We start from the raw sequence: 25,693 nt of genomic DNA on the forward strand, positions 1-25,693 counted from the left end.
AAGCGGGGCTGAATTCTCCAAATGGTAGAGGTACCCAGTACCATGAAGATTGTGGTGCAGAAGGCTGGGGTGGTAAGAGGGATGACGGGCATCGAGATGCCCTCGGAGAGCCCTCCAGAGATGACTGGTCCACAGGAGAGGGAGGTCTTGCAGGTGGACGGTCTGGACCCGACTGCAGGGGAGATTCACAGATCTCTCCATCGGAGATCAAAGCTCTCACCATAGGATCGGAGTGGTTGTTACTGAAGTGCAGCGAAGCTGTAATCCACAGAGGTGATGGTGGAGGTGTGACCTGTATAACTGACTGGCAGCTTGGTTGTTCAGCTGAAACTGAGATCGATGCAGTAATTGGCTCAGAGTGGGATACTTTGTCATGCTTTTTGTGCCAGTGCTCGGATTTGTTGGGTTTGCCTTTCTTAGGATGCTTGGGTTTCAATGATTCCCCGGACCCAACATGCTTTCTCAACATCTTATGTTTGTGAGGAGGAGGAGCGCCTTCCATCCTTGTCGAGAAGATCCCCTTCGGATGGGCGAGGGGCAATGGATTTCGATGGTCCCGAAGCCACAGAAGAGCTGGTCTCCGCCTAGACCTGCTTCATGGCAACCAGTGCTTGGTCCCGTAACATTTTATGCAGCCTATTCTTGCAATTTTTGCCAGCGTGCCTGGTGAACGACTGGCAGTGGCTGCACTTATCGATCCTGTGCCCTTCTCCAAGGCAGAGAAGGCACAGATCATGAGGATCACTGGGAGACATTCTGGCTCCACACTGTGAGCACCTGCAGAAGGTCGCCTGCTGTGCCTCTCTATCATTGAGGAGAAGAGAGAAAGAAAGACAGCAAACGGAGATAGTTTGTGGAGAGATAAGGATGATAGAGGGTTTTTTTTTTAATTTGAAAGGGTTAAGGGGAAGGGAGAGAATAGAACAAGAAATAAAGGTAGGGGTTTGGTAAGGTGAACAACGGGATTTAGGGTTGTAAAGTGGAGTTTAAGAGAAAGAAAAAGTTTCTTTCTCTTAAAGGATTTAAAGGATTACGAACGAGAAGACAAGGAGACAAGTGAAGAGAAGAAAGGCCCGAGGCACGGTGAACGACGATCACAAGTAGACTGGGGAAAGGGTGGGCACTCCGACTATTTATACTACGGTGGAGGAGGGGTGGAGTTCCCACCAAAAACCATTAAAGCTATTAAGTCTTCCCAGGAACAGACACTGTGCAGGCTCAGCACCCATGACGTGTGATGCATGGAGACCATGACGAAGCAGGCCATGTGTTTCTCGGGCAACAGCTGATCTGGCTTAAGCAGGATCCTGAAAGCAGATCGTGTTAACAGCCTGAAGATGAGCTGCAGTGTTTCAGTCTCAGGTCATCACAGACCCCGGTGCTGAACAAGTGGACATACAGCCACTGAGGCCCTCACATCCAGCCAGAATGAAAGAAAGAGGCAGCTGGAGAAGGCAAACGAAGTGCTGTCATCACCGTCTCAGCACCTGTTCCAAGGAAAGTACCAGGACTGGCGAACCCTAAACATCTAAGAACACAGGCAGAGTCTTGGTGTGTCAAACCAAAGGCCTCTCCAGTTCAGTGCTCCCGCAGTGGCTCACCAAGCAAGCACCTGTGGGATGCCTGCACTGAGGACATGCATGCAACAGCACCTTCCTGCTCCTGAGCAATGGGGGCACAGGAGCATATGGCCTGTTCCCAATACTGGAGCAAACCTGCAATCACTGATACCTGGTCCTCAGGATAGGATCCAATCCCTCTTTAAAGCTCCCCGAGGTGGTAGTGGATCTGACTGTGAGCAGGATCCAGGCAGGCCACAAAATTCAACCGGGACAGTTTTAGGGGATAGGAACCTGCTGTGAGAAGCCGTTAACCCGCCGCCCCCCTTGGTTTTGGTTGTGTTGGCAGAGTCAGCCTGCGTATGGGTTCCTCACCTTGATAGCCTGGCCAAAGAATCCCTTCCCCAACACTTCCCCATGGATGAGATCACAGGGACGGAAGATTTGCTGGGAATAACTGGTAGAGCAGCGGAGTGATTCAGAACGACCAATGTCTCGGCCAAGGATGAGCGGTTCCTTTGGAGAGCTGGGGCCAGGGGACTTGGAAGTACTGTTGCTCCGCCTGAAATACAAAGCACACCATGTTAGGGCTCTTGCTGGAGGGGCCTGGGAGTGATGTTGGATGCCAGGCAGGAGCAGACAGAAAGCAACTATCATGGCCAGCCTCTGTAACAAAAGGGCTAAAATATACAGTGCAATACAGCCCAATCAACAGTGAGTAGCCTACAGCAAGAGGAACACAAGGATAAGAGAGCATTTCAGGATCAATTACAAGCCAGGGAACAAGCCGGTTTTCAGAAGACTTGATGCTCACCTGAATCTGCCCTTCCCACTGCACATACAGGTGTACTTTTTACCCATTTCTTCATGCGTATTAATTGGATTATTTCAAACAGTCATCCTGAACAGCCCGCCATGCCAGTAGGGGAACAGGAGGAGAGCCAGCCAGGCGTTAGCTCCTCATCGCCTGGCTGGGGCTCTGTGTGCCTGAGGAAAAAGGCTCCGAACTGGAGCAGGGGCTGCATGTGCACTGTGGGATGCACAAGAAAGACACACACACTGTTTGTACTCTGCTTGGGTGTGCTTGTCATAAACTGAAAATGACTGTCACTGACTGGGATGCCTCCGGACAGTGGGTGCAGGGCTCGTACTTTGGCAGCTAAATGTTCTAATGTCCACGACAACAACTTCCTTTAGGCTCTTGCCTCTTGGCAGAGCAGCAGAGCGGCAGAGGCTGGGAGGAGCGCTGAGGGCAGCCAGGGGGCTGGCGAAGGCAAGGCAGGAGCTGGGCAGAGGAGTGGGGGGGGGGGACAGGAGCAGTGGAGAGGAAGGGGGCGGGGCCAGAGGGGCCAGGAGGAAGCCGAGGGGTGGGGCCAGTGGCCTGAGGAACTGATAAGACTGTGTATACCTGGGCGTCATCCCTTGTCTGTGTCCCTTAGCTGCGGCCCATGCTGCCCGGGGACTCCCTTCCCTGGGGGGCAGGGTCCCCCCGCATTTATTTTTTTCTTTTATTCTTGTGTGTATGTGTGTGTGTGTGTGTGTGTGTGTGTGTGTGGGTTTTTGTCTGGGAGAACTGGGCAAGTAAGGAGCAGCACAGGACAGACAAGGCGGGGGACCAAGGCAGGGCCTCTGAGGGGTTCCCAATGGCAGACCAGGAGATGGCCCTGGCGGGAGTCACGGCTTTTGTTGTCCATTGTGACAGCTGCAACACGTTCACCCTTCTCCCCCAGGAGAGGCAGGGCTAAACTTGCCCTGGGTGCAAGCGGGTGTCCCTCCTGGAGGAGGAGGTGCGGTGCCTGAGGGCCGAGAGAGCCCTCCAAGCCCCCCGGGAGCAGCCCCCCTCCGGACAGAAGGTCGAGGGAGAGGCCACGGGAGGAGCAGCCCCAGAGACATGGAGGCATGTCACCCTCAGGAGGGGGAGGCCAGCAGGGCCTCCTCCTTCTTCTGGCACCTATCTAGAGCTGGGAAACAGGTTCTCTCCACTTGGGGAGGCTGGGGCTAATGAGGCGTTGGGGGACCAGTAGGACCCCCAGCCTGGGACCACATGCAGCAAGGGGGCCACTGCAGGAGAGGCAAGGGCCAGGCCACGGCCACCCACCACCACCACGAAGAGATGGCGATGGGTGATCATCATCGGGGACTCCCTGCTGAGGGGCACTGAGGCGGTGGTGTGCCTCCGTGACCTTGAGGCAAGGGAGGTCTGCTGCCTGCCAGGCGCATGAATCCAGCATGTGAAGGACAGAGTAGAGCATCTTCTTCCCTCAGGGGGTCACCAGCCGCTCCTGGTGATCCAAGTGGGCACAAATGATGTGGCCAGGCAGGGTGTGGTTGGGATTACCAGGGACTTCGAGGCCTTGGGAAAGAAATTCAGGGAGCTCAAGGCCCAAGTGGCCTTCTCGTCGATCTTACTGGTCTGGGGATTTGGGCCAGGGAGGGAAAGGAGGGTTGCCGAGGTGAACGACTGGCTTAGGGTGTGGTGCCAGAAGAAACATGTTGGGTTCCTTGACCACGGCATCCGGTTTCTTGCCAATGGACTTCTGGCAAGGGACAGGCTGCACCTCACGAGGATGGGGAAAAGGTCCTTTGGAGATGCTCTAGTGAGCTTTGTCAGGAAGACTTTAAACTGAGCCGGGGGGGGGAGGGGGATGTTCAGGCCCTCCAGAAACTGGTCCGCACTGGACAAGTGAGGGGAGAGGATCAGGGCTCTGGGAGCAGGGTTTTAGAGGTACTGCAGGAATTGACAGGACTCCTACGAAGAGGGGGCCATTATCAGGGAAGATGGGAGGAAGGAGGAGGCTGGGAACTCCAAATAAAGTAAGCGGTGGGAAGGAGTTGAGGTGCATGTACATTGTACACCAATGCAAGGAACATGGGTAATAAGCAGGAAGAGCTTGAAGCTCTCCAGGGAATAAGAGGGTATAACCTGGTGGGGATCGTGGAAACTTGGTGGGATGAAAGGCAAGTCTGGAATGTAAACATAGAGGGGTATCATCTGTTTAGAAAGGACAGGAAAGGAAAGAGGGGTGGGGGTGTGGCTTTCTACCTCAGGGAAGGGATAGGATGCAGTGAGACAGAATGCAGCACAGATGGGGATTCGGTAGAGGCAGTCTGGGTGAAACTTAGGGGTTTTGACAGGGAGAGGGACCCGACAGTGGGAGTAGGTTATTGCCCTCCAGGTCAACTAGAGACCCTGGATGATGTCCTGAAAGACCAGATTCTAAGGATATCTCAGGGGAGGGACACGGTAATTATGGGAGATTTCAATATCTCAGATATTAGTTGGGAGACTCTCACTCAGTGGTGAAAGCCAGGTCACGTCGCTTCCTAGACGCTATAGAAGGAGGGTTTTTCATGCAGAGGGTCCAAGAGGTGATGGGGGGGAAACACCCTTGACTTGGTCTTGAACAATAGGGAGGAGCTGATAGATGAAGTGCAGATTAGCGGAGCTCTGGATGCAAGTGATCACTCCATCCTTTGCTTTGAAATCAGGGGACTGGGGATGTGCAGCAGGTCGAGCACTAGAAGCTGGGACTTCAAGAGGGCCAACTTTGGCCAACTGAAGGCCAGACTGGGGAAAGTCTCCTGGGATGGGTTACTGGAAGGCAAGGGAGTTGAGGAGGGGTGGATGGCACTCAAAAGGGAGGTTTTGGAGGCACTGCCATGGATGCGAAAGGAGGTGGTTAGAGGGATTAGACGCAAGAGGAACCTCTGTGAGAAATGGGTACTGGGGCAAATAGACAAAAGTGTATACCGGGAGGAGGAGGCCCGTTGCAAAAGAATTCTTCGCAAGGCTAAGGCTGATTACGAGCTGAGACTTGCCAAGAATATCAAGAGCAACAAAAAGGGCTTCTATCAGCATGTACATAGCAAGAGGAAGGGGAGACAAGTAGTGGGACCACTAAATAAGGAGGAAGAAGGTCCAGTGACTGATACGAGGGAACAGGCACAGATGCTAAATGACTGTTTTGCCTCTGTGTTCTCCCCAAAGCAGGACGGGGGAGATCCGCATAGGAGATTAGATGAGGCTGGGGACTTAGGGGCACAGATTACAGTCACCCCCCTCGAAGTTGAGGGGCTCCTCAAGGCATTGGACATTACAAAGACTCCAGGCACTGATGGGTTACACCAGAGAGTAATTAGAGAGTTGGCAGGGGTTCTCCCATGCCCTCTGGCCTCCATTTTTGAGGGCTTTTGGAGAAGGGGTGAAGTTCCAGAGGCCTGGAGGGTGGCATCAGTAGTCCCAATTTTCAAAAAGGGTAGTAGAAGGGACATGGGGAATTACAGACCAGTTAGCCTTATATCCATTGTAGGAAAAACAATGGAAAAGCTCATAATAGAGAGAGAACTAGTGATGCTAGATAGGGAAGGGAGGCTGGCAGTCACACAACACGGCTTCCGCAAAAACAGGTCCTGCCAGACAAACCTTGTGGAATTCTATGACAAGGTTTCAAGATGGCTAGATGGAGGGGATGCAGTGGATGTGGTATATCTGGATTTCAGCAAAGCCTTTGACAAAGTGCCCCATGATATCCTGGTGGAGAAACTGAGGAGTTTTGGGATACACCAAAGCACTGTCCGGTGCATTAGGGCATCGTTGACTGACAAAAAGCATAAGGTAATCATTAGTGGGGAATCATCGGGATGGCGGCCAGTGACGAGTGGGGTCCCCCAGGGCTCTGTCCTGGGGCCAATCCTGTTTAATCTTTTCATTAATGACATGGAAGAAGGGGTGAACAGTCTGCTGATCAAATTCGCAGACGACACTAAAACTGGAGCAGTGGCCACAACTGAGGAGCAGCTACTCCAGATCCAAAAGGATCTGGACAGACTATGGAAGTGGGCAGGAGACAACAGGATGACGTTCAATGTGGATAAGTGCAAGGTCTTGCACTTGGGGTATAGGAATAGCTGTCATAAGTACAGGTTAGGGGACAAGTGGCTGGAGAGCAGCACTTGTGAAAGGGACCTCGGGGTGCTGGTTGACTGCAGGCTAAACATGAGTCAGCCGTGTGATGCGGTGGTCAAGAGGGCGAACGCCACCCTTGGTTGCATAGCCAGAAGTGTGGCTTCTAGATCAAGAGAGGTACTACTACCACTCTACAGAACTCTGTGCGCCCACAACTGGAGTATTGTGCTCAGTTTTGGGCCCCTCATTACAGAAAGAATATAGCCAGGTTGGAGTCAGTGCAGCGTAGGGCCACAAGGTTGGTGGCCGGTTTGCAGGGGATGCCGTATGAGGCGAGACTGAGGGAACTGGGTCTCTTCAGCCTGGAGAAGAGGAGACTCAGAGGGGATATGTTGGCGACAGAGACGGTGGGTACATGAGGGGGTGTCACACAGAGGTGGGTAGGGACCTTTTTCCCCTGCAGAGGAGGGCAGGACGCACTCCAATGCAGCAAAGCTCAAGGAACCAAGGTTCCATTTGGATGCCAGGAAGCACTTCCTGACAGTTAGGACCCCGACGGTATGGAATGGGCTTCCACGGGAGGAGGCTGAGGCCCCATCAGTGGGGTGTTCAAGGATAGGCTGGACGTGCACATGGTGGGCATGTCGTGAGTGGAGCTGGCTGGAGCCGGGGGTCAGACTAGATGGCCGAGTAGACCCCTTCTGACTCGCTCTGTTTCTTTGTTTCTAATTCAACTCTTAGCAGAAAGCAACTGAAGCTGGTGTTGGTGCCAAAGAACAAAAATGTACAAGGCGCATCCGTGAGAGGGCTGCATCCTCTGTGAAATCACTGCCTCTGCAGCCCCCTGCATCAAACATGCTCCAGATGCCCTGCATTCCCCATGCCCTGCAAGTCCATAGCCAGGGGCAAAGGCAGCCAGAGGCAAGCAGGCAGGGCTCCGGCAGCTGACCTGAGGGAGCGCCGCCGCAGTGTTCCTTCCAGATTCTCCTTAAGGTCCAGGGCAGAAATAGGGCAAGGGGAGGAGGGCTTTTTCATGCGCCCAGGCAGGCGGGAGTCCAGGCGCAGTCTGTCCAGGCGCTGGGAAACAGGGTCATGCTCAATCAGCAGCTGGAGAGTTTGGCTTGTTCTGCGAATCAGATCCTCCACCTGAGAAATAAAACAATGTGAGTGGAAGGTTTCCAAAGGGGAATCTATATATTTCCACCCAGAAAGACGAACACTGGCATTACATGCATTATCAGACAAGCATAATGGATGAGGCTTTTTAAAAAATGAAGGAGATAACTGTATGGGTACTTTACTCTTTATATCAGCCTCCTTGTTATGCTGTATACAGAAGGGCCAGTGTTACTCCTAATGCAAAAGCTGGCAATTGGCCTTTGGAAAGAAAATTCACAAGCATGGAAAGTCTTCTTTTGTCTTCAGCTGGTCCCTTATGGACAGACTGACAGACTTCCTCGAGAGCAGATCAAAGGCCCCTGCAGCTGCTGGACAGATGCAACTGCCTCACCCCATTTGTGATCCGTCCAGTCTGGCCTGTCCATGCTGACCACCGGAGGCTCTCCAAGGATGTCAGGCAGGCAGGGCCCTTCTGCCTAGGGAAACCAGGGACCGGACCCAAGATCCTCTGTTGCAGAACAGGTGCTCTGCCACTGAGCCACTTGCCCTTCTTCCTCTGCTCTACTCCTCAAATCACCAGGATGGAAAGACTTCAAGAAAAACCCTACCTCTTCCATTGGTAGTGTGCGAACTGGGGTTCCGTTGATCTCCAGGATCTTGTCTCCAGGGTGAATGGCGTTTTGAACATCAGGACTAATGTGCATTCGATTGACTCTAAACCAAGAATAAATGTCTAGGAATCAGAACTATGCTTTTTCTTTTGCCGATTCTCCAAAGGAGAAGAGGGAGAGCTATAAAGCCTTCAGCAACCAGGTACTTTACAAAAGTTGTAGAGTCCCTGCCAGCATGGCCAATGGGCAGGAATACTGGGAAATCTGGCCTGAAATGGTCTGAAATGTGGGAAGGCGCCAAGTTGGGAAAGGCTGAACTAAGATTCTTTATATGATGCAATATATCATATCTTGACATACCAAGACAGACACATCATCTCTGTGCTTGCTCTGGAAGGACTTGGGGCTCACATGTGTTCCAAATGACTATGCAAAGGACCGATAAGCATCCTCAAAGTGACTCCACTTTGCTACCACCACCACCAATTTCATCTGGCCCTTTCCCCAAGGCAAATAAGTTTCCCTTGGTACTGAAGAACTGCAAGGTTGCAGCCTCTCTAATCACCAGTGAAGCATCTTTTCCCACCAGGAAAAGCTCTAGAATTCCTGGCTGGAAAGTGATGCTTCATAAAGTATTCCTAACCAGGCGGTCCCTGCTTGAGGAGAAGGCTGGCAGGGCAGCATATTTCCCCTGCAGTAACAGCCACCTCTTGCTTTGGAGCAGGAAGAGTACCAGGAAGGCAGGCAAAGAAGTGCAGGTTCAGATGGACAAAGGCAGGCTGTGAGGACAGCTCTGTTAGTCACACTCCAGCTCTCACGCATTCAAGGAGGAATGTTCATCTGTGCTTGGAACACTCAAGCCAAGTGCAAAAGAAAGGCTTGCGCTGCAGACAAGGGATCCAGGGTGCCTCCCTGCCCATCGCTGTGATGAAAAATAAGCAAGCCCAACTGGCTGGAGGAGTCAGGGAATGGAACTAACAACCTAGGGAGATGGCAGGCCCTCCATCACTGGAAGTATCCAAGCAGGGACTGGGCAGGCACCTGCCAGAGAAGCTTTAGAAGGCACTTCTGCACTGAGCAGAGGGTTGGATTCAACAGCCAAAATGGCCATGATCCTATGATCTCCACTGTGAGAAAGTTTCAAGGCAAAGCTGAATGGATTTGAAAGCATTTGCACAGAATGCATCTGCACAAGTTGGACTCTGCCCTATTTTGAACTCTTCAATTGCTGGAGTTCCATGCAAACCTGAAGGTGAACAATCAGGTGGAAATAAAAGGGATGAGACCCAGGGAATGGAAAGGAAGAGGAGCATGAATGCCCATGCAGTTCTCTTAGTTGGAGGTCTAAGTGAACCATTCCACTTCCTTCAGCAGTGAAAGCAAGCACTGGAGTGTGCAGCGTTGACCTCTGAAAGCCAGCCGCCAAGCTTTTTTCTTTTTAAAGAAATGACTGAATGCGTAAGAAGGAACAATATGCCAGATAGTGTACTACAAAGCCATGAACCAGGATCTCACAGGTTCCCAGATGCAAGGGGTACACCATAAACGTGTTGGCTTACACAGTGCAGAAGTGACAGCTTTACACTCACTCTTTCACTTGGACACTAGTAGCATAAGCGGAATGGCCGCTCTCGACCGTCACTGTGAACCCTCTTCTGCCGTCTGTGGCTGCAGGCATGGAGAGGAGAGTCAGTGTGTAGGGCAGCTGTTCACACAGGGACTCTGTGGACAGCCTTTCCACCATCGGTGTCAGGACAATCTGATTATGACATTTTCCACTAAACAAGAAAGCAGAGAGAGCTATTTTAGTGATATCCCCAAGTTTATGGTGGTGCGCTACCAGTCCTCAAAAGGAACCCTGTACCTGCAGCGGTCCAACTGAGTCTTGCCAGCCATCTCTTCCCACTCCTTACTGGGCTGCAAGAACGGCCGACATCCAGCAAATACATTATGTGCCCATGTGCATTCTTGTGCAGAAACAGGGTCGCCAGATGCGATGCCCGAGGCTGCACGTGTCAGCACGAGCAAGGGCAAAAGACTCACCTCTTTGGCAGATGCCCCTCTTGCTTCAGCATTGTTCCAGACGGGACTGCATTGCCCCGGAAGATCATCACCATGACCATCACCATCAGATACAAAGGGCAGTCATGACGGACAAACGTCACAAGAGAGAGCTTTTCCACCCTTGCCTACCTTCCCTTTCCCTGAGCAACCATTAAAGGCCTTCTAGGACACGCACTCAGTTCATGCAAGGAAAGCATACGGGCCAACGGGGTGGCCCAGTGTCCCATCGGAACTATGCACGCTCCCTAGAAAGCTCTTCTTGATTCCCAAATGCTCCACAAGGCACAGAGGTTTCCTTGGCAAAGGAGACCCACTGAATTTTTTCCATATTAAGTTAATGTAAAAAGGTTCTCTGACAGCTGGACTGTTTGAAAAGGTAACTGAAATGTAAACAAGACCTCTTCTTCTACGGATCTTACCCATAATTCAATGTTTATTATATATTTTAATCTAGACATTGTTTGGGGAGTTGCAAACAGCTCAAGTACAAAACCAAAAAAGAAATATCCAGTGCAGAGGAGGAACAGCTGCCAAACAGAGCCCCAGCAGTCCCCCATGCAGAGGCGCCGGGGAGCCCTGGAGCTGTGCCAGAAGGCCCCTGCGCCACACGCAGCCTGGTGCCATTCCAGCGGGAGAGGGAGCACTCCTTACAACCTGCACCTGCCCAACACAGGCAGTGCTGTCCCAGAAGCGGGGTAGGCAGAGGACAGCCGAGAAGGTGGACAGTATTCAGGCTTCGGGCACTGCCAAGCACCTTTTGTGTTACAGAACATGCCAAGACACACTATTTTGTTCTTGGAAACTTACTAGCACCTGCAGACTGGGAGGCAAACTTAAAGCAATATAAATTTTACCTTCACTCCCTCAGCTGCAGGGTCTAAAACCTTCACCCCACAGCTGTGATCCCAACAGAAACATGATCCCTGCAAGGATCGCAACTGCAGAATGTTTGTGGTCAAGTGTGACAGGAAGCGATACTTCGTTACATGGCTGTCTTGGTGGTTTTACTTCGACAGAACGGTCATGAAAAGAACACTCTTTAATCTCTTCTCTTTCCCTGATGCAGCATGAAAGAGTTCAGTTATGGAAAATACACAAAATATTTGGCTAATGACACCATTCTTAAAGCGAGACTCTTTTCTCTGTTGCCCGCCTCAAAGCCATAGCAGGGAAGCCTCCCCGCTCTCCGTCATCAGAAGTACAAGCCAAGGAGCGCCGGTGCTGTGGCTTACCAGTAGAGAGCAGAGTGTTGCACCAAGGCATACGTATCACCATCTTCAATTATCACTTTGCAGCTCATACACGCAAAGCATTCTGGGTGGTACTTGTATTCTCCAGCCACCTGCAGAGAAATGAGACCCCTTAATGAAAACTGAGCGGCCTGGCAGACCCCAAAATTAAAGGAAGGCTCAACCAATTCTGAACCTGTCATCCTTCCCCTAAAAATAGACTGTGTGATCCGTCCAAATGAAGACTGAGCCAGGGTTTGTACTGAGTGTTGAAGAAATTGAAAAAAGTCAGGTTGCTTACCTGTAACTGTAAGCAAGTAAGTGGTTGTCTGTGCATTCACACACATTCGGGGGCTCTGCCTGTGCAGGGCCTCTTCATGAAGATTTCCAAGCTATGCTCGTGCTGGCAGGAACCCTCCCCATCGGCCCCCTGATATATCTAGGGGGGTCCCCTCCCTTTTCCTCAGTTCTTTCAAGACTGACATTGTGGCCTCGGAACCAAGGGGAGGCAAGTGAATGACCGCCCTGTACCAGACGGATCTGGGATTGCGGGGAAGACATGGTACCAACGTTGGCTGGCACCCACACAGGGCGGTGGGTGGGTTGTGTGAATGCACAGGTGTCCATTCGAAGAACGACAGGCACCAGTAAGCCACCCGACTTCCTTCTTCGTGCTCTCCGTGCATCACACCTATGGGTGCCTAGTGAGCTCGCCTCAAGTCAGAGGTGGGCGGGCGCCATCTAAGAGGAGGACCATGGAGAGAACTGCTCTGCCGAAGGAGCAGCCTTGCCTGGCAAGAGGTCCAGTCGGTAGAGCCTGCCGCGGGCCGACGGATGGGGTGGAGGGATGTCTGCCTGCAGCGACGTCGAGGTCGCCACCGCCCTGGCCACGGGTGCTCTGGGCCGCTCAGGGAGCAGCAGTCCTGCGAGCCGGCAGGCCAGCGCAATGGCCTCAGCCACCCAAGCACAGGCCGTGGGGAGCTGCCGGGCTGCCTGGGATCCCTCTCCGTAGCATCGCTGGGACTGGCGAAAGGGCTCAGCACGGGACCCGCCAAAGGCACGTGCCCTGGGAACGTCCAGGGCATGCAGGAGAGGGAGGATTCCACTGGGAAGGAGCCCAGCAGAACGGCGTCCTGGCTCGGGTGAATTGCCGACGCCCCCTAAGGGAGGGAAAGGGCCCCGGAAAGAGGACTGCCCTGTCCTTACGGAAGGCGAGGAATGGTGGATCGATGGGTAGGGCACAAGGCTAACAGGCCCGTCCAGCTGACGGGACGGCCACAAGGAACAGGAGCCTCAGGCCCGTGGCGGCCAGTGGCTCGAAGGGTAGCTTCATAATCGCCTACAAAACAACCAACAGGCTTCAGCTGGGAATGAACGAACAGAGTTGCAGGTCAATATTCTGCAGCCCCTTGAGAAGCCAGCGCCATCGCAGATGGGAAAAAAGCAAAAGGCCGTCAACCAGCAGATGGAGCAATGAGATCACTGCCATGCATTCCTCAGCAGAGGCCAGGTCCTCCAGCGCAGGGGTTTTCAGGCGCTGGTCCGCGGCAGCTTTCCTGCGGTGTTGCGGGAGGGGCTGCATCCCACTTGCCGCAGAACGGCCCGGGGGCTGGCAGTACTCTACCATCTCTTCCTTGGCTGGCACTGCATTTGTGGGGGGGTGTACCGGTGCTGCCGGCGGGGGCAAGAAGGGGAGACACAGCTCCGTGGGAGCCAGCTGGAAGCCATGCAGCACCGATTTCAGTATTTTGTTCTTTTGTTGTCATTTTTTGCTGCCCGGTTTCTGGTTGTTTTGAAGAATTTTTATTTTTTTGGTATTGTGTTTGGAAAGTAACACACAGAATACTGCATTATGTATATGACACTTTTTGTTTCTGCCTCAGTGGTTCCTGAAGTGGTTTTCCGGTTTTTGCCAGTCCCCAGCCACGGAGAGGTTGAAAGCCACAGCTCCAGTGCACAGGGTGCGAGGGAGGCTGAGGACTGGAGGGAGGGACAGCTGCTGCAAGGCAACGTCTTCCTGCTGGGAGAAGGCAGCAAAAGCACTGCACTTTGCTGTGTGCAACGGCCGTGTGACTGGCTGCAGGGTCTAGTGGGGGATCCTCCATGCCGTGAGGTGGATGCCAGACGCCCCCACAGTCCCAAGTGTCAGGAACAGGGCCGGAGTGACTGCAGCACTTAGAAACACAGAAACAGAGCGAGTCAGAAGGGGCCTCCCGGGCCATCTAGCTTGACCCCTGGCTCCAGCCGGTGCTGCTCACGACATGCCCACCACGTGCATGTCCAGCCTGTCCTTGAACACCCGCACCGATGGGGCCTCAACCACCTCCCGTGGAAGCCCATTCCACACCCTGGGGGTCCTGACTGTCAGGAAGTGCTTCCTGGCATCCAAATTGAACCTTGGCTCCCTGAGCTTTGCTCCATTGGAACGCATCCATGTTTAGCCTGCAGTCAACCAGTACCCTGAGATCCCTTTCACAAGTGCTGCTCTCCAGCCACTTGCCCCCTAACCTGCATTTATGACACCCATTCCTATGCCCCGAGTGCAAGACCTTGCACTTCTCCACATTGAATGCCATCCTGCTGTCCCCTGCCCACTTCCATAGTCTGTCCAGATCCCTTTGGATCCAGAGTACCTGCTCCTCAGTTGTAGCCACCACCCCCATTTTAGTATCGTATGCAAATCTGACCAGCAGACTTCTCACCCCCTCCTCCAGATCACTGATGAAAAGATTGAACAGGATATGTCCCAGGACTGAGCCCTGGGGGATCCCGCTCGTCACCGTCTGCCATCCTGATGATTCCCCGCTAATGGTTACCCTGTGCTTTCAGTCAGTCAACCATGCCCTAATGCACCGGACAGTGCATTGGTCTATCCTAAAACTCCTCAGTTTCTCCACCAGGATATCATGGGGCACTTTGTCAAAGGCCTTGCTGAAATCCAGGCATACCACATCCACTGCATCCCCTTGATCCAGGCACCTCGAAACCTTGTCATAGGTTCGTTGTCATAGGTTAGAACCACAAGGTTCATCTCGGAGGACCTGTTTTTGCAGAAACTGTGTTGTGTGGCCACCAACCTCCCTTCCCTATCTAGGAACTCCAGAGCATCTCCTATTATGAGCCTTCCCATTGTCTTTCTCACAAGGGATGTAAGGCTAACCGGCCTATAATTCCTCATGTCCCTTATGCTAGAGATTGGGACCACTGGTGCCACCCTCCAGGGAACAACTGCCTTGCAGGGAACAACTGAGAAGCCAATTCACAGAGCAGCTGGAAGGCACAGAGACCAGCATAAAAGGCTTTCTGACACTGTTGCTCTTTGGCACAGCAACACAAGTTGTCCTGGTGACTCCTTGTGCTCGGGCCCTGGCATCTCTGAGCCCTGCTCCAGCCGTCCCTGCCTTGCTCCAGCCCTGCTCCTGTTGCTTCTGCTTGTTCTGGTCACTCCTGCCTTGCTCTGGACCCGCTCCAGTTTGTTCCTGCCTGACTCTGATTTGTTCCCATCTTGCTCTAACTGAACGTCTCCTCCAGTTTGACCTTGGACTGGTAACTAGTGCTTGCCACAGGTCCCCAACTGGTCCTGAAGCCCCACCGTGCGTAGGTACCCCGGTCCTGGTGTTCTGCCTGGCCCAGCTGCTGCCCAGGTCCTGGCCCTTACACTGAGAGATGATACCTGTTTTTGATGGGAGTCAGAGAAGCATCCCGTTGGACAGGAGAAGGGGGATACAAGTGGTTCTACCTCTGCCGTTCTTTACCAGCAACCTGGTAATAAGTAGGCATGGTGGGAATAGGCAGAAAAGTATCCCATTCTGGCAGACAAGGAACAGTATCCCGTGTCTCCCATTGAGCCAACCCTGGCCTGGGAACAGAAGCCGTTGCACACCGCATCATTCGCAGTGGTAAAGAGATCACCTGAAGGTGTGCCCCAGGCCTGGAAGAGATCTGTAAGGGCTTTGGGATCCAGCTCCCATTCATGGATCCCCTTGGACCACCTGCTCAATATGTCTGCCATGACACTGACTGTCCCAGCCAGATGAATAGGAATGAGCAATGACGGTAATGCCTCTCTTGATACACCAGTCCCATATGGATGGTGAGGCATGTCAGCATGGTGCACTGGGTTTGTTCAGGTGGAACACCACAGTGATGTTGCCTGTGGTGACCTGAACCTGCCTGTCCTGAAGGCAGGGCTGAAAGGTAACTACAGCTTTCTTGACCACAAGCAACTCAAGGTAGTCGATATGCTCCTTCCTGTCCTGAGCCATCCACACTGTGCCCCCCATCCGTGTTGGGAGTTGTCCGTGGTCGGCATAATGTCCAGTTCCGGTGGCATGAAGCTGACTCCCTCTGCTTGGTTGGGCTGATGGGTCCACCATACTAGCTCAGTCTCACCAAGTGCAGGATGACAAGGCACCACTGGACCAAACTGCGTTGAGATCAATAGGTGCAAATGAACCACAGCTGGAGCAGCTGCATCAGTAGCCTGGCAAGCAGGATGACTGTGACTGTCACTGCCAAGAATCTGAGGAGGCATTGTATCTGCTTCACCATAGTTCTGGGGGTTGCCCGGAGCTTCAAAGACAGATGGGCCAAGGCTACCACTCTGTTGGCCAGCAGGTAAGCCCACACCATTGATGAGTTGAGTCTTGGAATTGATGAGCTGAGTCTTGGCCAGGAAGTAAGTTTGTACCAGTGATGAGCTGAGTCACAAAGGAATAAATGGGAAGTGGTGGCCCTCAGTGCAGGGGTGAAGAGTCCTAGCTGGGGAGGCCATGGAGAGAGGGTTGGCTGGGGCATAGGGCAATGCAACCTGGACCTCACTCTCCTTGTGGGAGTAGGCCATGCTGGTGCACTTTGCAGGTGCACTTTGTGGGGCGGGGGGGGGGGGGAATGGTATGCCTTCAGCCTCTTCCTGGTTATGGCGGTGCCCAGGTCTGCTCTGATTTTGGCCTTCTTTGCCAGCTTCCAAGCCCAGCAAGCCTTGTCCAAGCATCTGGGAGTAGACAGAGTGAATGGTGCAGCTGAAAGAGCCCGTGCAGTCACGAATGGCAGGCGTGGTGCAAGCATAGCCTTGGAGGCTGATGGGCAGCCTGTTGGCGCTGTCAGGGCTGATCAGAGGCCTTGAGGGCACAGCTCCAGTCTGTTGAGGAAAGGGACTGCTCTGAAGGAGGCTGGCCTGAGGGAAGTGATTGGGTTGGGGAGAGTGCACTCTTCGTTTCATTTACCAGACAGCTCAGGTTCTGAAAGGTTTTCAAGGGTGGCACTGAGGTCTTGGAGGCTGTGTTCCTGCATAGCAGAGCAGATCAAGATGTTGTCAAGGCAGGGATGCATCTAGAGTCTCCTGGACCAAAGAAGTGCCACTGGGACCAAGAGGACCTTTATGAAGAACTGGGGGCTATAGCCAGATTAAATGGGAGGGCCCTGAACTGGTATTGTCTCCTACCATAGGTGAAATGGAGGAAACTGTGGTAGCCAGAGAGATGAGGATGTGGAGGTGCATTTTCATCAGGCCCACTGAGGCTAGGAAGTTCCCTCCTTGAAGTTTTCATGTATTGCTCTGAAGGTCTTCCTTCTGAATGTATAGGTCTGGAGGCTGCAATCCACCCTTTTCAGATCCAGGATGGGTCAAGCCCCAAAACCCTACTTTGAAGAATGAGAAGATGCCCTTCCCCATGTTGAACTTCAGGTCCTTCTCTGTGGCCTAGATCTGTAGCAGACGACAGATGGTTGTCGGGTGCTTTGAGTGGTCACTGAGGTGGTGTGTTATGAGCAGCCTGTCCCTGGGAATCTTCCTAAACTTCAGCAAGTATCTGTTTTGAATCGTCTCCAAGGGCCAGGAGTTGGAAAAGTGCTGCCTGCAAGCACTCAAAAAGATTTGAAGTTTCCTTCACATGGAGGTCATGCAGATGAAGGCTTCTTTTCCTGGCAAGACTGGGATGGCGGGGATGGGGGTTGGTGTCATCTCTGCTCGGTCCCTCTGCGGGTGGAGGAAGGAGGAATGGAAAGATGAAAAAAGAGAAAGGATTTGGGCTTTGCCAGGGTCCACTTCCTTTTCTTCTTCAAGACATCTGGCACGGCCTTTAATACTTGCTCTCCACTAGGATCCAGGCAATAGTGCTGTGCTGGATTGAGAATGTGAGGAAGAAGAGGGCAATGGTGTGTGCCCACTCCTTTTTCTTGGCTTGTCAGGACTATGCTTCTGCGGAGGGCTGAACTAGGCCTCCTGTGCTTCCTTCAGGAAAAGGCCTCTGCTCCTAGCTCCATCTGGAGAGCATCTTTTTCTCCCCTCCTCTCCAGCAGAGGATGCTTCTGATGGGCGGGGCATGGCTGCATCTTGAGCTAATAGAGGACCGGCTCCTTCTGTAGCTGGGTGAGCAAACGTGAGACTCCCCCTGCGAGACCTCCTCCTGGATCTGCTCCCTTATGAAGGGACAGCATTTCTTACAGGGAAAGCACCTGTGTCCCCTCAAAAGTGCCTACTGCGCCTTGGAATGGCGTCCCTTCTCACCTGGTGAAGGACCCCTCTAGCAACCACAGCATGATTCTTCCTCAGCTCTCCTGGGCAGCACAGCGGCCTGGGAATGGCAGGTGATTGCACTGGGATGGGGGCCAGGTCCGAGCATCAGCCCTGGCGTCTGGGGGCAAAACGGGGGGCACGGGCAAGAATCTCCTGGAGAACCTGCAGGCTGAGGCCTGTTTGGTCCCCCTGGGCTCTGTTGCTGAGGGCCAGGGGAAGCTTTACCCAACCAGCCCTGTAGGCAGAAACTGCTTTCATCAGCCTCCATTGCCTCTGGGCCCCGGCTGGGGCCAGAGCCCAGTGGGGAGCTTGATAGGTGCAGCCAAAGGGCAAAGTTGTGATCTGAGGTGGCAGCTTCCTGGTGCTTCTCCGGTTCACCTGCACTGCAGTGGGAAGAACTGCTCCGCTTGCAGCATCCTGGCATGCAGCTTACATGCTGTGAGGCAAGATGCCTGTGAACCAGCTGCTCTTTCACACCTGAGGAACTGAAGCCTGGCCTGCAACATGGGCACAAGGCCCAGCATCCATTAGGGAGCTGACACAGGCTCCCCTTCTGCTCAGCTGCTGCAATGGGGCCTTCTCCTCGCTCCTGAGCCCCTTCTCATCTCTTTTCTCTGCTGTTGGTTGCTCTCACGGCTGGAGGAGAACCTCTGAAGCATGCTTCCCACCACCAGGCAGCAATCAATAATGGAGCTTCTGGAGTAGCTCCACCTCTTCCAGGAAGTTCAGATCATACAATCATAGAACAGTAGAGTTGAAAGGGGCCATGAAGGCCATCGAGTCCAACCCCCTGCTGTTGCAGGACGCCATGTTGCACCACCCAGATGAAGCTTGCCTTCCCAGCCTGGCAGGTGGGGCCTCTGTGAGTGCTCACCAGCCTCCTGCATTTGGGGGAGAAAGAGAAATCCTGTGCTTTGGAGCCAGCTCCTCGGCCTCGATGAGGGTTTTCTAGCAGGAGGACTTCACAAGGCTCCCTTTCCCTGATGCCTGCCTGCCTGCCTGCCTTCCCTGGCAATATGCATGCCTTGAGTGCTTCTGACCTTCTCTGGTGGTCCGGATTATGGGTCCCGATGTGGCATGTACAGACAAAGTTTGTGCCCAAATGCCAGCCCCAGTTTGCTGTTGAACAGGCTCTGGAAGTAGACATGGCACGGAAAGTGAGAGGCTGGCTGTGGGCTGACTTGGGGGAAAGGCCTGATGCCAAGGGAGAAGGGTGGCACACATGCGCCATACATACGTGTGTGTGCACATGTGTGTACTTGTTCTCTCTCCCTCTCTCTCTCACACACACACGAGAGAAAGGTAATCGCAATTCATTACTTACGGGATACCTCTGACTCCCTAAGGACATTACAGTCCATTGACAATCTCGCAAATGTTCACCCTAGCTAATGCTGATGATGAGGCCCTTCAGACCAGCCTTCCCCAGCCTGGTGCCCTCCAGGTGCCCTCCCCAACCTGCAACTCCATCATGGCCATGTTGGCTGGAGATTATGGGAGCCCTAGGCCAGCATACTCGGAGGGCACCTGACTGGGGGCAACTGCTTTAGAAAAGCGTCTCTGGTCAGCCTTCCACCTCCTTAACCGGGATTCTGAGGAAAAGGAAAAAGAGAGAAGACACCATGGGAAGACACCAGAGAGTCACAAAGGAAGACAGCTGCCCTGGTACGTGCTCCAAATATCCTGTGAACAACAAGGCAAGTCCCCTAACCCTCCCCTGAAAGGAGCCCTCGTCCCATGCCACTTATTTTGCCAGAGGTTAGTGTCCAACAGTCAGCTGACCTGCGATGTCCCCTAAAACTGACAGCCCGTGGCCAGAGCAGCCACCTGCAACTCGTGCCCTCCAGAAGCTCTGCCCTGCAACTCCACCCAGGGAACTGCCTGCCTTCCAGCCTATCTGGAGCTCCAGCTACTGGGTGGTATAGAAGTGAAATGGTCTGAAAGGCACCAAATTGGAGAAGGCTGGTCAGACCTGGAAAACCAGAGTTTATTCCGCCCAGTGAGTGGGCTGCCAAGCTTTCTATCAAGATATGGGGAGACATTTGCCCCCTGTCCTGTTCATCAGAAGTGAAAGCAAGTTTGGCGTGGCCCACAGGACTGCACACTGTGGTGCTCCCATGGAATTGGGGGGAGGGAGGGAGGGAGGGACACATCCCCCAAGCACAAACTTTTCTAGGCCATACTGTGCTGGGCACACATGCTCCCCATGCCCCATCACACGCAGTGGCATAGCAGCAAGCCCAGTATCTCAGGGGGCTGGACTCGATGGCCCCTCCCAACTCTTCTATGATTCATCCCTGGCAGCATCTTCTCTTTAAGAAGGTGGCAGGACCGGGAAAGACACCGGAGAGCTTCTGCCAGCCAGAGCAGGGGGCTGGCCAAGTGGAAGAAGGACAGGTTTCATTGGTTCAGCTTGGAAGCCCATCTTGCTCACACAGCCTTAGCTTATGGGGCAGCACACGGACAGACACACTTCCTGGCCCAGTCCCACTCTATGAAGAACAGAGCAGCCCTGGATCTGTCCCCATTGCTGTCCTAGGTGAGCGCAGCAATCTCAGAGCATGGGAAACACACACATTCCCAGCGGAGGCCTGCTGTCTCTGTGCAGAGACAGGCAGCTTCTGCATTTGAGGCTGCTCTGTCCTGCAAAGCCATCAGAGGCCCCCGAGCCTCAAGCTCGGGCTGTACATGCAGGCTGCTCTTTGCAGAGACAAACACAGGTGCGGAGCAGAGGGAAAGGTATGTGGGGGGCTATTATGGAGCAAAGGAACCAAAGAAGTCCCTAGAACTGAGGAAAGCAGGCAGAGTTTGGGGCCTGCACAGGAAATGCTTCCATTAGAGACCTCTTCCAAAGCACAGCTGAACAAAGCTGCAGCCACTGACTTCTCAGGCGGCCTGCTACTCCTTGAGGAAAAACAAAGCCTAACGAAATGATCAAGACTTTGGACTGTAATCCTGCTCAGTCACTTAAGCCAGCCTTCCCAATCTGGTACTCTTTAGTTGTGCTGGACTACAACTCTCAGCATCCCCCAGCCATGGCCCAACATGCTTGGAGGGCCCCAGGTTAGGGGAGACAAAGCACGAGAAGAACCCACTGGAAACGGAGGCCAGCAGTAGCACTAGAAGCCTGAGACACACCGGAACAAAGGCCTTACCATGACAGGCCCCGTCATCAGCAAAGAACAGCCATGACAGGATTCTCCAAATTTCCTCCAGTAGTCCTTATGGCAGTAGAGCTTTCCGTCCTTTTCATAGTACCAGTTTGTGAGGAGGTCCTGGCATTCCGAGCAGCTAGGAAGTAGAACACATAAATGCATAAAATAAATACCCACTTCTTCCAGCCTCTATCCTATACTGCTGGAGTGGCCAGTGATTTAAAAAAAGAAAAAGAAAAATGCTCCATATGCCCCAAGGATGAGTGGTGAAGCAGAAAGGATAACTTTTGGGCCTGCACAGGGGCAAAGCCAAGGAGGGCACCAGCCCGGGAAGGCGACTGGCCTCCAGGGCCAGAGGGCCATGCCCAGTCACTGCACAGCAGGCCCTTTGGGAAGCCTGGCATGGAGCTGAGGCCAGCCTGCAAACCTGAGCAGCAAAGATTTTTGTAATGCAGATGTTCTGAATGGGGCCATTTTCCCAACAAAGCTGCACATCATTTGCACTTCCCACTGTTGAGGAAACTCAGGTGGCGGCAGCTCAGTTTATTTCTCTATCAGTCACTCCCCTTCAGTTCAACTGTGCCACTGGCTCCCTGGACAGAGGCTGAGCCTCTATGCAGATGACAGACAGTCCTACCGGAAAGGGCTTGGCAGCCACAGATGAACTCCTTGAGGCTGGGTGCCTCAGGTACAACTTCCCAACCCGCAGACACAAAGGTCAGGCTTTGTGGAAACTTCGACTGATTGTTGCCCCTCAAGAGGCAAGCCAAAGGTCCTTTCCACCGCCAGGGGCTGTCCCATCACTCATGCCCCCCCCCCCCCCCGAGACAGCAAGTGCTCAGCCTGGAGGGCCAGCTCCTGCAGAAGACTTGGGCTCCTTGCAGAATAATGCAATATAGATTAATGCAATGCTAAGGCTTGACATGCGTTAGGCATCACAGAGATGGGAGGGGTAAAGAATATTTCCAAAGTGATCACTGACATGTTACTGAAGGGAAGCCATTAATATGAGGTAGTGACTCGCTTGTCTCCAGAAGCCTTTGTCCAGTATCGAATATTACTTCTGCCCTTGTTTTTTCCCAAGAGACTGTTCCTGTTGCAATGAAAGCGTCAGTGCTCCTTGGGGAGCAGGTGGGCAGCCTTGCTGGAGTCATTCCAAGACCCTCTCTCCCTACAGTGCTAGGGGTGCACCTGAGAGCATTTCTTGCACTGGATCACTTTCTTCCCCTTCCACACTTCTGATACTGCTCAGACAGAGTCACCTAAGGAAATCTGGTACTAATGAGCACCCAGAAGCCAGGTGCAGGGGACAAGCAACACCCCCGAGCATTGTCACGCAGACCCTAGAGTTGTCTGGGCACCCCGTCACAGGAGTGGCAGATGTTTCCCCATCTCCTTGAATAGGCACTTCCCCTTCTTCCAGCTCATCAAGCTGCTCCACGAGCACACGCAACACCTTCCCGGACTCCCTACCCTCACTTCCAGTCCTCTTTTGGTGACATCATGAGGGGCCGGCGGAGCTCACTTTGTGGCGGACAATGCAAACCGCAAGAGTTCACGAACCGTCTGCTGCTGGCCCTGCTTCACTGCGCTCCCCACTGCTGTTCACTGTCCCTAGAAGCGCTTCCACAGGCTGCAGCAGAGAGGGAGGCCCCCGTCGGCCGTGCTGAGCTGGGTTCCCTGCCCTCTTCCCTTTGGAGCCCCGACTTTCAGTCTGCAAAGCTCTTCACTGATCAAAGTTACCCACGTTGGAAGCTTTTGGGGGGAAAGCCTGCAGCACTGCAACGTCTGCAATACTTTTGCGGGATTAACTTGGCAGCTTCTGCCCCCTTCAGCCCGACCACTGAAAATGCTTCACCATGTGGCCTCTCCATCTCCTCCTCCCTCACAGGCTGCCCCATGAAGGGTCTCCGTGGCTGCTCTCCCACATCGCCGCAGAGAATGCCAGTGCTGCACAGCACGCCTGGCCAGGCCTGTCCACAGCACCCAGGCCACCGCTCCGTTGCGATGCCCGCCCTGCTCACATGGGTTAGACCAGCTTTCTCCAACCTGGGTCCCCCAGGTGCTTTAGAGTACAGTTTCCAGCATCCCTGCCCACTGGTTATGCCAGCGGGAGCTGATGGGGCAGCTCCAAAATATCTTGGGCGAGAGGAACACCTAGCTGGGAAAGGGTGATTTAGACGGGAAGCTGTTAGGAACACTGATGCCCTTTAGCCAACAGCATCCAGCACAAAATGTTTTCGTGAAACTGGAGCTGGCAAGGCTAGTTTTTGTGCTAGGCTGATGAAGGCACCTGCAGAAGCACAAACATTTCTGGGTTTGCTCCCCCAGTGGAATTTGCTCTGGTTTAACTCAACCAGGTTTTTAAACATTTTACGCCAGCTCTCTAGCATAACTGCAGGGTCGCATCTTACAAAGCCTTTCAGGTTGATGAACTGAAAGATGGACGCTGGAACATGTTCTGGGAAAAGGCAAGAGGCTGTGGTTTGTCACACCAACCCTCCTTCACCATGTCATTAAACAAGTCCAGGCAGGACGGGTTCACCAACGGGGTCCCGTCCAGACTTGTAGAAAAGTTGCTCACATTCCCTAGGCCGTTCCAAAATGTAACAGAGATGCCTACACAGACGTAGCCCATGTTCCACATTAGGCAAACCATTTCCGCACTTCCACGACTGCTGCAACCTGCCTGCCAACGCAGGCTGTATTATGGATGCATGTACTTACTTACTTCATTTTTATACTGCCCAATAGCGGAGGCTCTCTGGGCAGTTAACGAATGGTAAAATTAAACAAAAGTTAAAAAGAAATGCACACATAATTTAAAAGAACAAAACCATAATAGCAATTGCTTTGATTCAGCTACGGAATAAAATGGAATATATAAAAACAAAGTTAAACTGTCAAAATATTGGGAAAATACAAAGATCTTTACCAGGTATATCTCTCTGGGGAGCTCATTCCAATACCAGGGTGCCACAACTAAAAATTTTAGGCCATCCCCCTGGTAGCCACCTGCCTCAGTTATTTTGAAAGGGACTTCTGAAAGGACCGCCAAAGATGACGTCAGGGTATAGGGAGGTACATATGGGAGGAGGCCTTCCCTCACATGCCCTGGCCCCAAGCCATTTAGGGCTCTGAATGTTAGTACTAGCACTCTGAATCAGGCCTGGACTTCAACTGGCAGCCAGTGCCGCTGGAAGAGGTCTGGTGTGACGCGTTGTTATGAGCCAGTCCCATCGGCAGCCTTGCTGCCCTGTTTTGCATCACCTGATGTTTCTGGACTGTTTTCAAAGGCAGCCCCACATACAATGCACTGAAGTAATCCAAAGGGGAAGTTACCAGAGCATGGATAAGTGCAGCCGGGCTCTCTCTCTGTCCGGCTGATGCATCCGTTTAAGCTGATAAAGGTGCTTCATGCCGCAGAGTCCGTTTGTGCCTCCAGTGACAACTCAGGGTCTAGAAGCACCCCCAAACTATGAACCTTGTTGTTGAGAGGAAGTGCAACTCCATCCAGGACCAGTTTAACGTCACCCAATGACTCCCCAGCACCTCATTCTATTGCCCTTCATCCAATCCATGACCATGCTCAGAACCCGATTCAGAGTGGCCACTGCCTCACCTGGGTTTGACGAAAAGGAACAGTAGAGCCGAGTGTCATCCACATGTTGGTGGTACCTCAGCCCATACTTCCAGATAACCTCCCCCAGCAGATGCAGGCAGATGCTGAACAGCATAGGGAGTAAAACGAGCCCTGTGGTGCCCCACAGTATAGCTGCCATGGGACAAAGCAATAATTCGCCAGCACCACCTTCTGGAATTGGATGGTCAAGGAGGAGCAGAACCACTGCAAGGCATTACTTCCAACTCCCAACCCAACTGGCCTATCCAAAAGGATACCGTGGTCAATGGTATCAAAAGCTGCTGAGAGGTCCAGGAGCATCAACAGGGTCATACTCCCCCATCTTTATCCCAGCAAAGGTCATCCCACAGGATGTCCAAGGCAGTTTCCATTCCAAACCCAGGTCTGAAGCCTGATTGAAATGGATCTAGATAGTCCGTTTATTCTCAGAAAGCCTGGGGTTGCCCAACTAGCACCCACTCAAGTCCTTGCCCAGGAAGGGGATGTTGGTCACTGGTCTATATTTATTAACCTCTCTTGGGTCCAGACTGCACTTTTTCAGGTATGGCTTAATTACAGCTTCTTTTAGAGAGGCTGGCAGCACTCCTCTCTCAAGGAGCCATTCATAGCCTCACGGGTAGAAATCCCGCCCTTAGTTCTTATAGTAAGTTATGAGAGTCAAGGGTCAAGCACACAGGCGGTGGCCGGATTTGACTAAGCACCGTGCCCACATCCTGGGGCCTCCACAGCCAAAGCTCCCCAGTGAAACAAAATGGGAATGAGAAAGGTTTTAAAGGCAGTGGCCTGGTGAAGCCCTCCCCACAAACAGGCTCACAGCTGAAGCGTGTGCTCTCAGATCAGGGCTCTGCCAGCTTGCAGCCTGTGTGAGCACACAGCTGTCTAAAACACAC

The 25,693-nt window shown here is 53.0% G+C and overlaps 1 protein-coding gene across 3 annotated transcripts in view; it reads right to left on the minus strand.

The window, feature by feature from the left end:
• LIMK2 (LIM domain kinase 2) overlaps positions 1-25,693 on the minus strand; it is a 105,166-nt gene that overhangs the window by 34,046 nt on the left and 45,427 nt on the right. For 2 of the 3 annotated variants that reach the window (XM_044444410.1, XM_044444409.1), the window contains 6 exons: positions 21,161-21,296; positions 11,492-11,601; positions 9,785-9,973; positions 8,193-8,298; positions 7,415-7,611; positions 1,935-2,121 (listed from right to left, as the gene is read on the minus strand). In XM_044444410.1, the coding sequence (XP_044300345.1) occupies positions 1,935-2,121; positions 7,415-7,611; positions 8,193-8,298; positions 9,785-9,973; positions 11,492-11,601; positions 21,161-21,296 (925 nt within the window). Of the gene's footprint in view, positions 1-1,934; positions 2,122-7,414; positions 7,612-8,192; positions 8,299-9,784; positions 9,974-11,491; positions 11,602-21,160; positions 21,297-22,706; positions 22,727-25,693 lie in introns of all 3 variants that reach the window. The other variant, XM_044444411.1, reaches the window with a different exon arrangement.

This window comes from Varanus komodoensis, unplaced genomic scaffold, assembly GCF_004798865.1.
Source record: "Varanus komodoensis strain SLA01 unplaced genomic scaffold, ASM479886v1 scaffold44_3, whole genome shotgun sequence".
NCBI classification, from domain to species: Eukaryota; Metazoa; Chordata; class Lepidosauria; order Squamata; family Varanidae; genus Varanus; species Varanus komodoensis.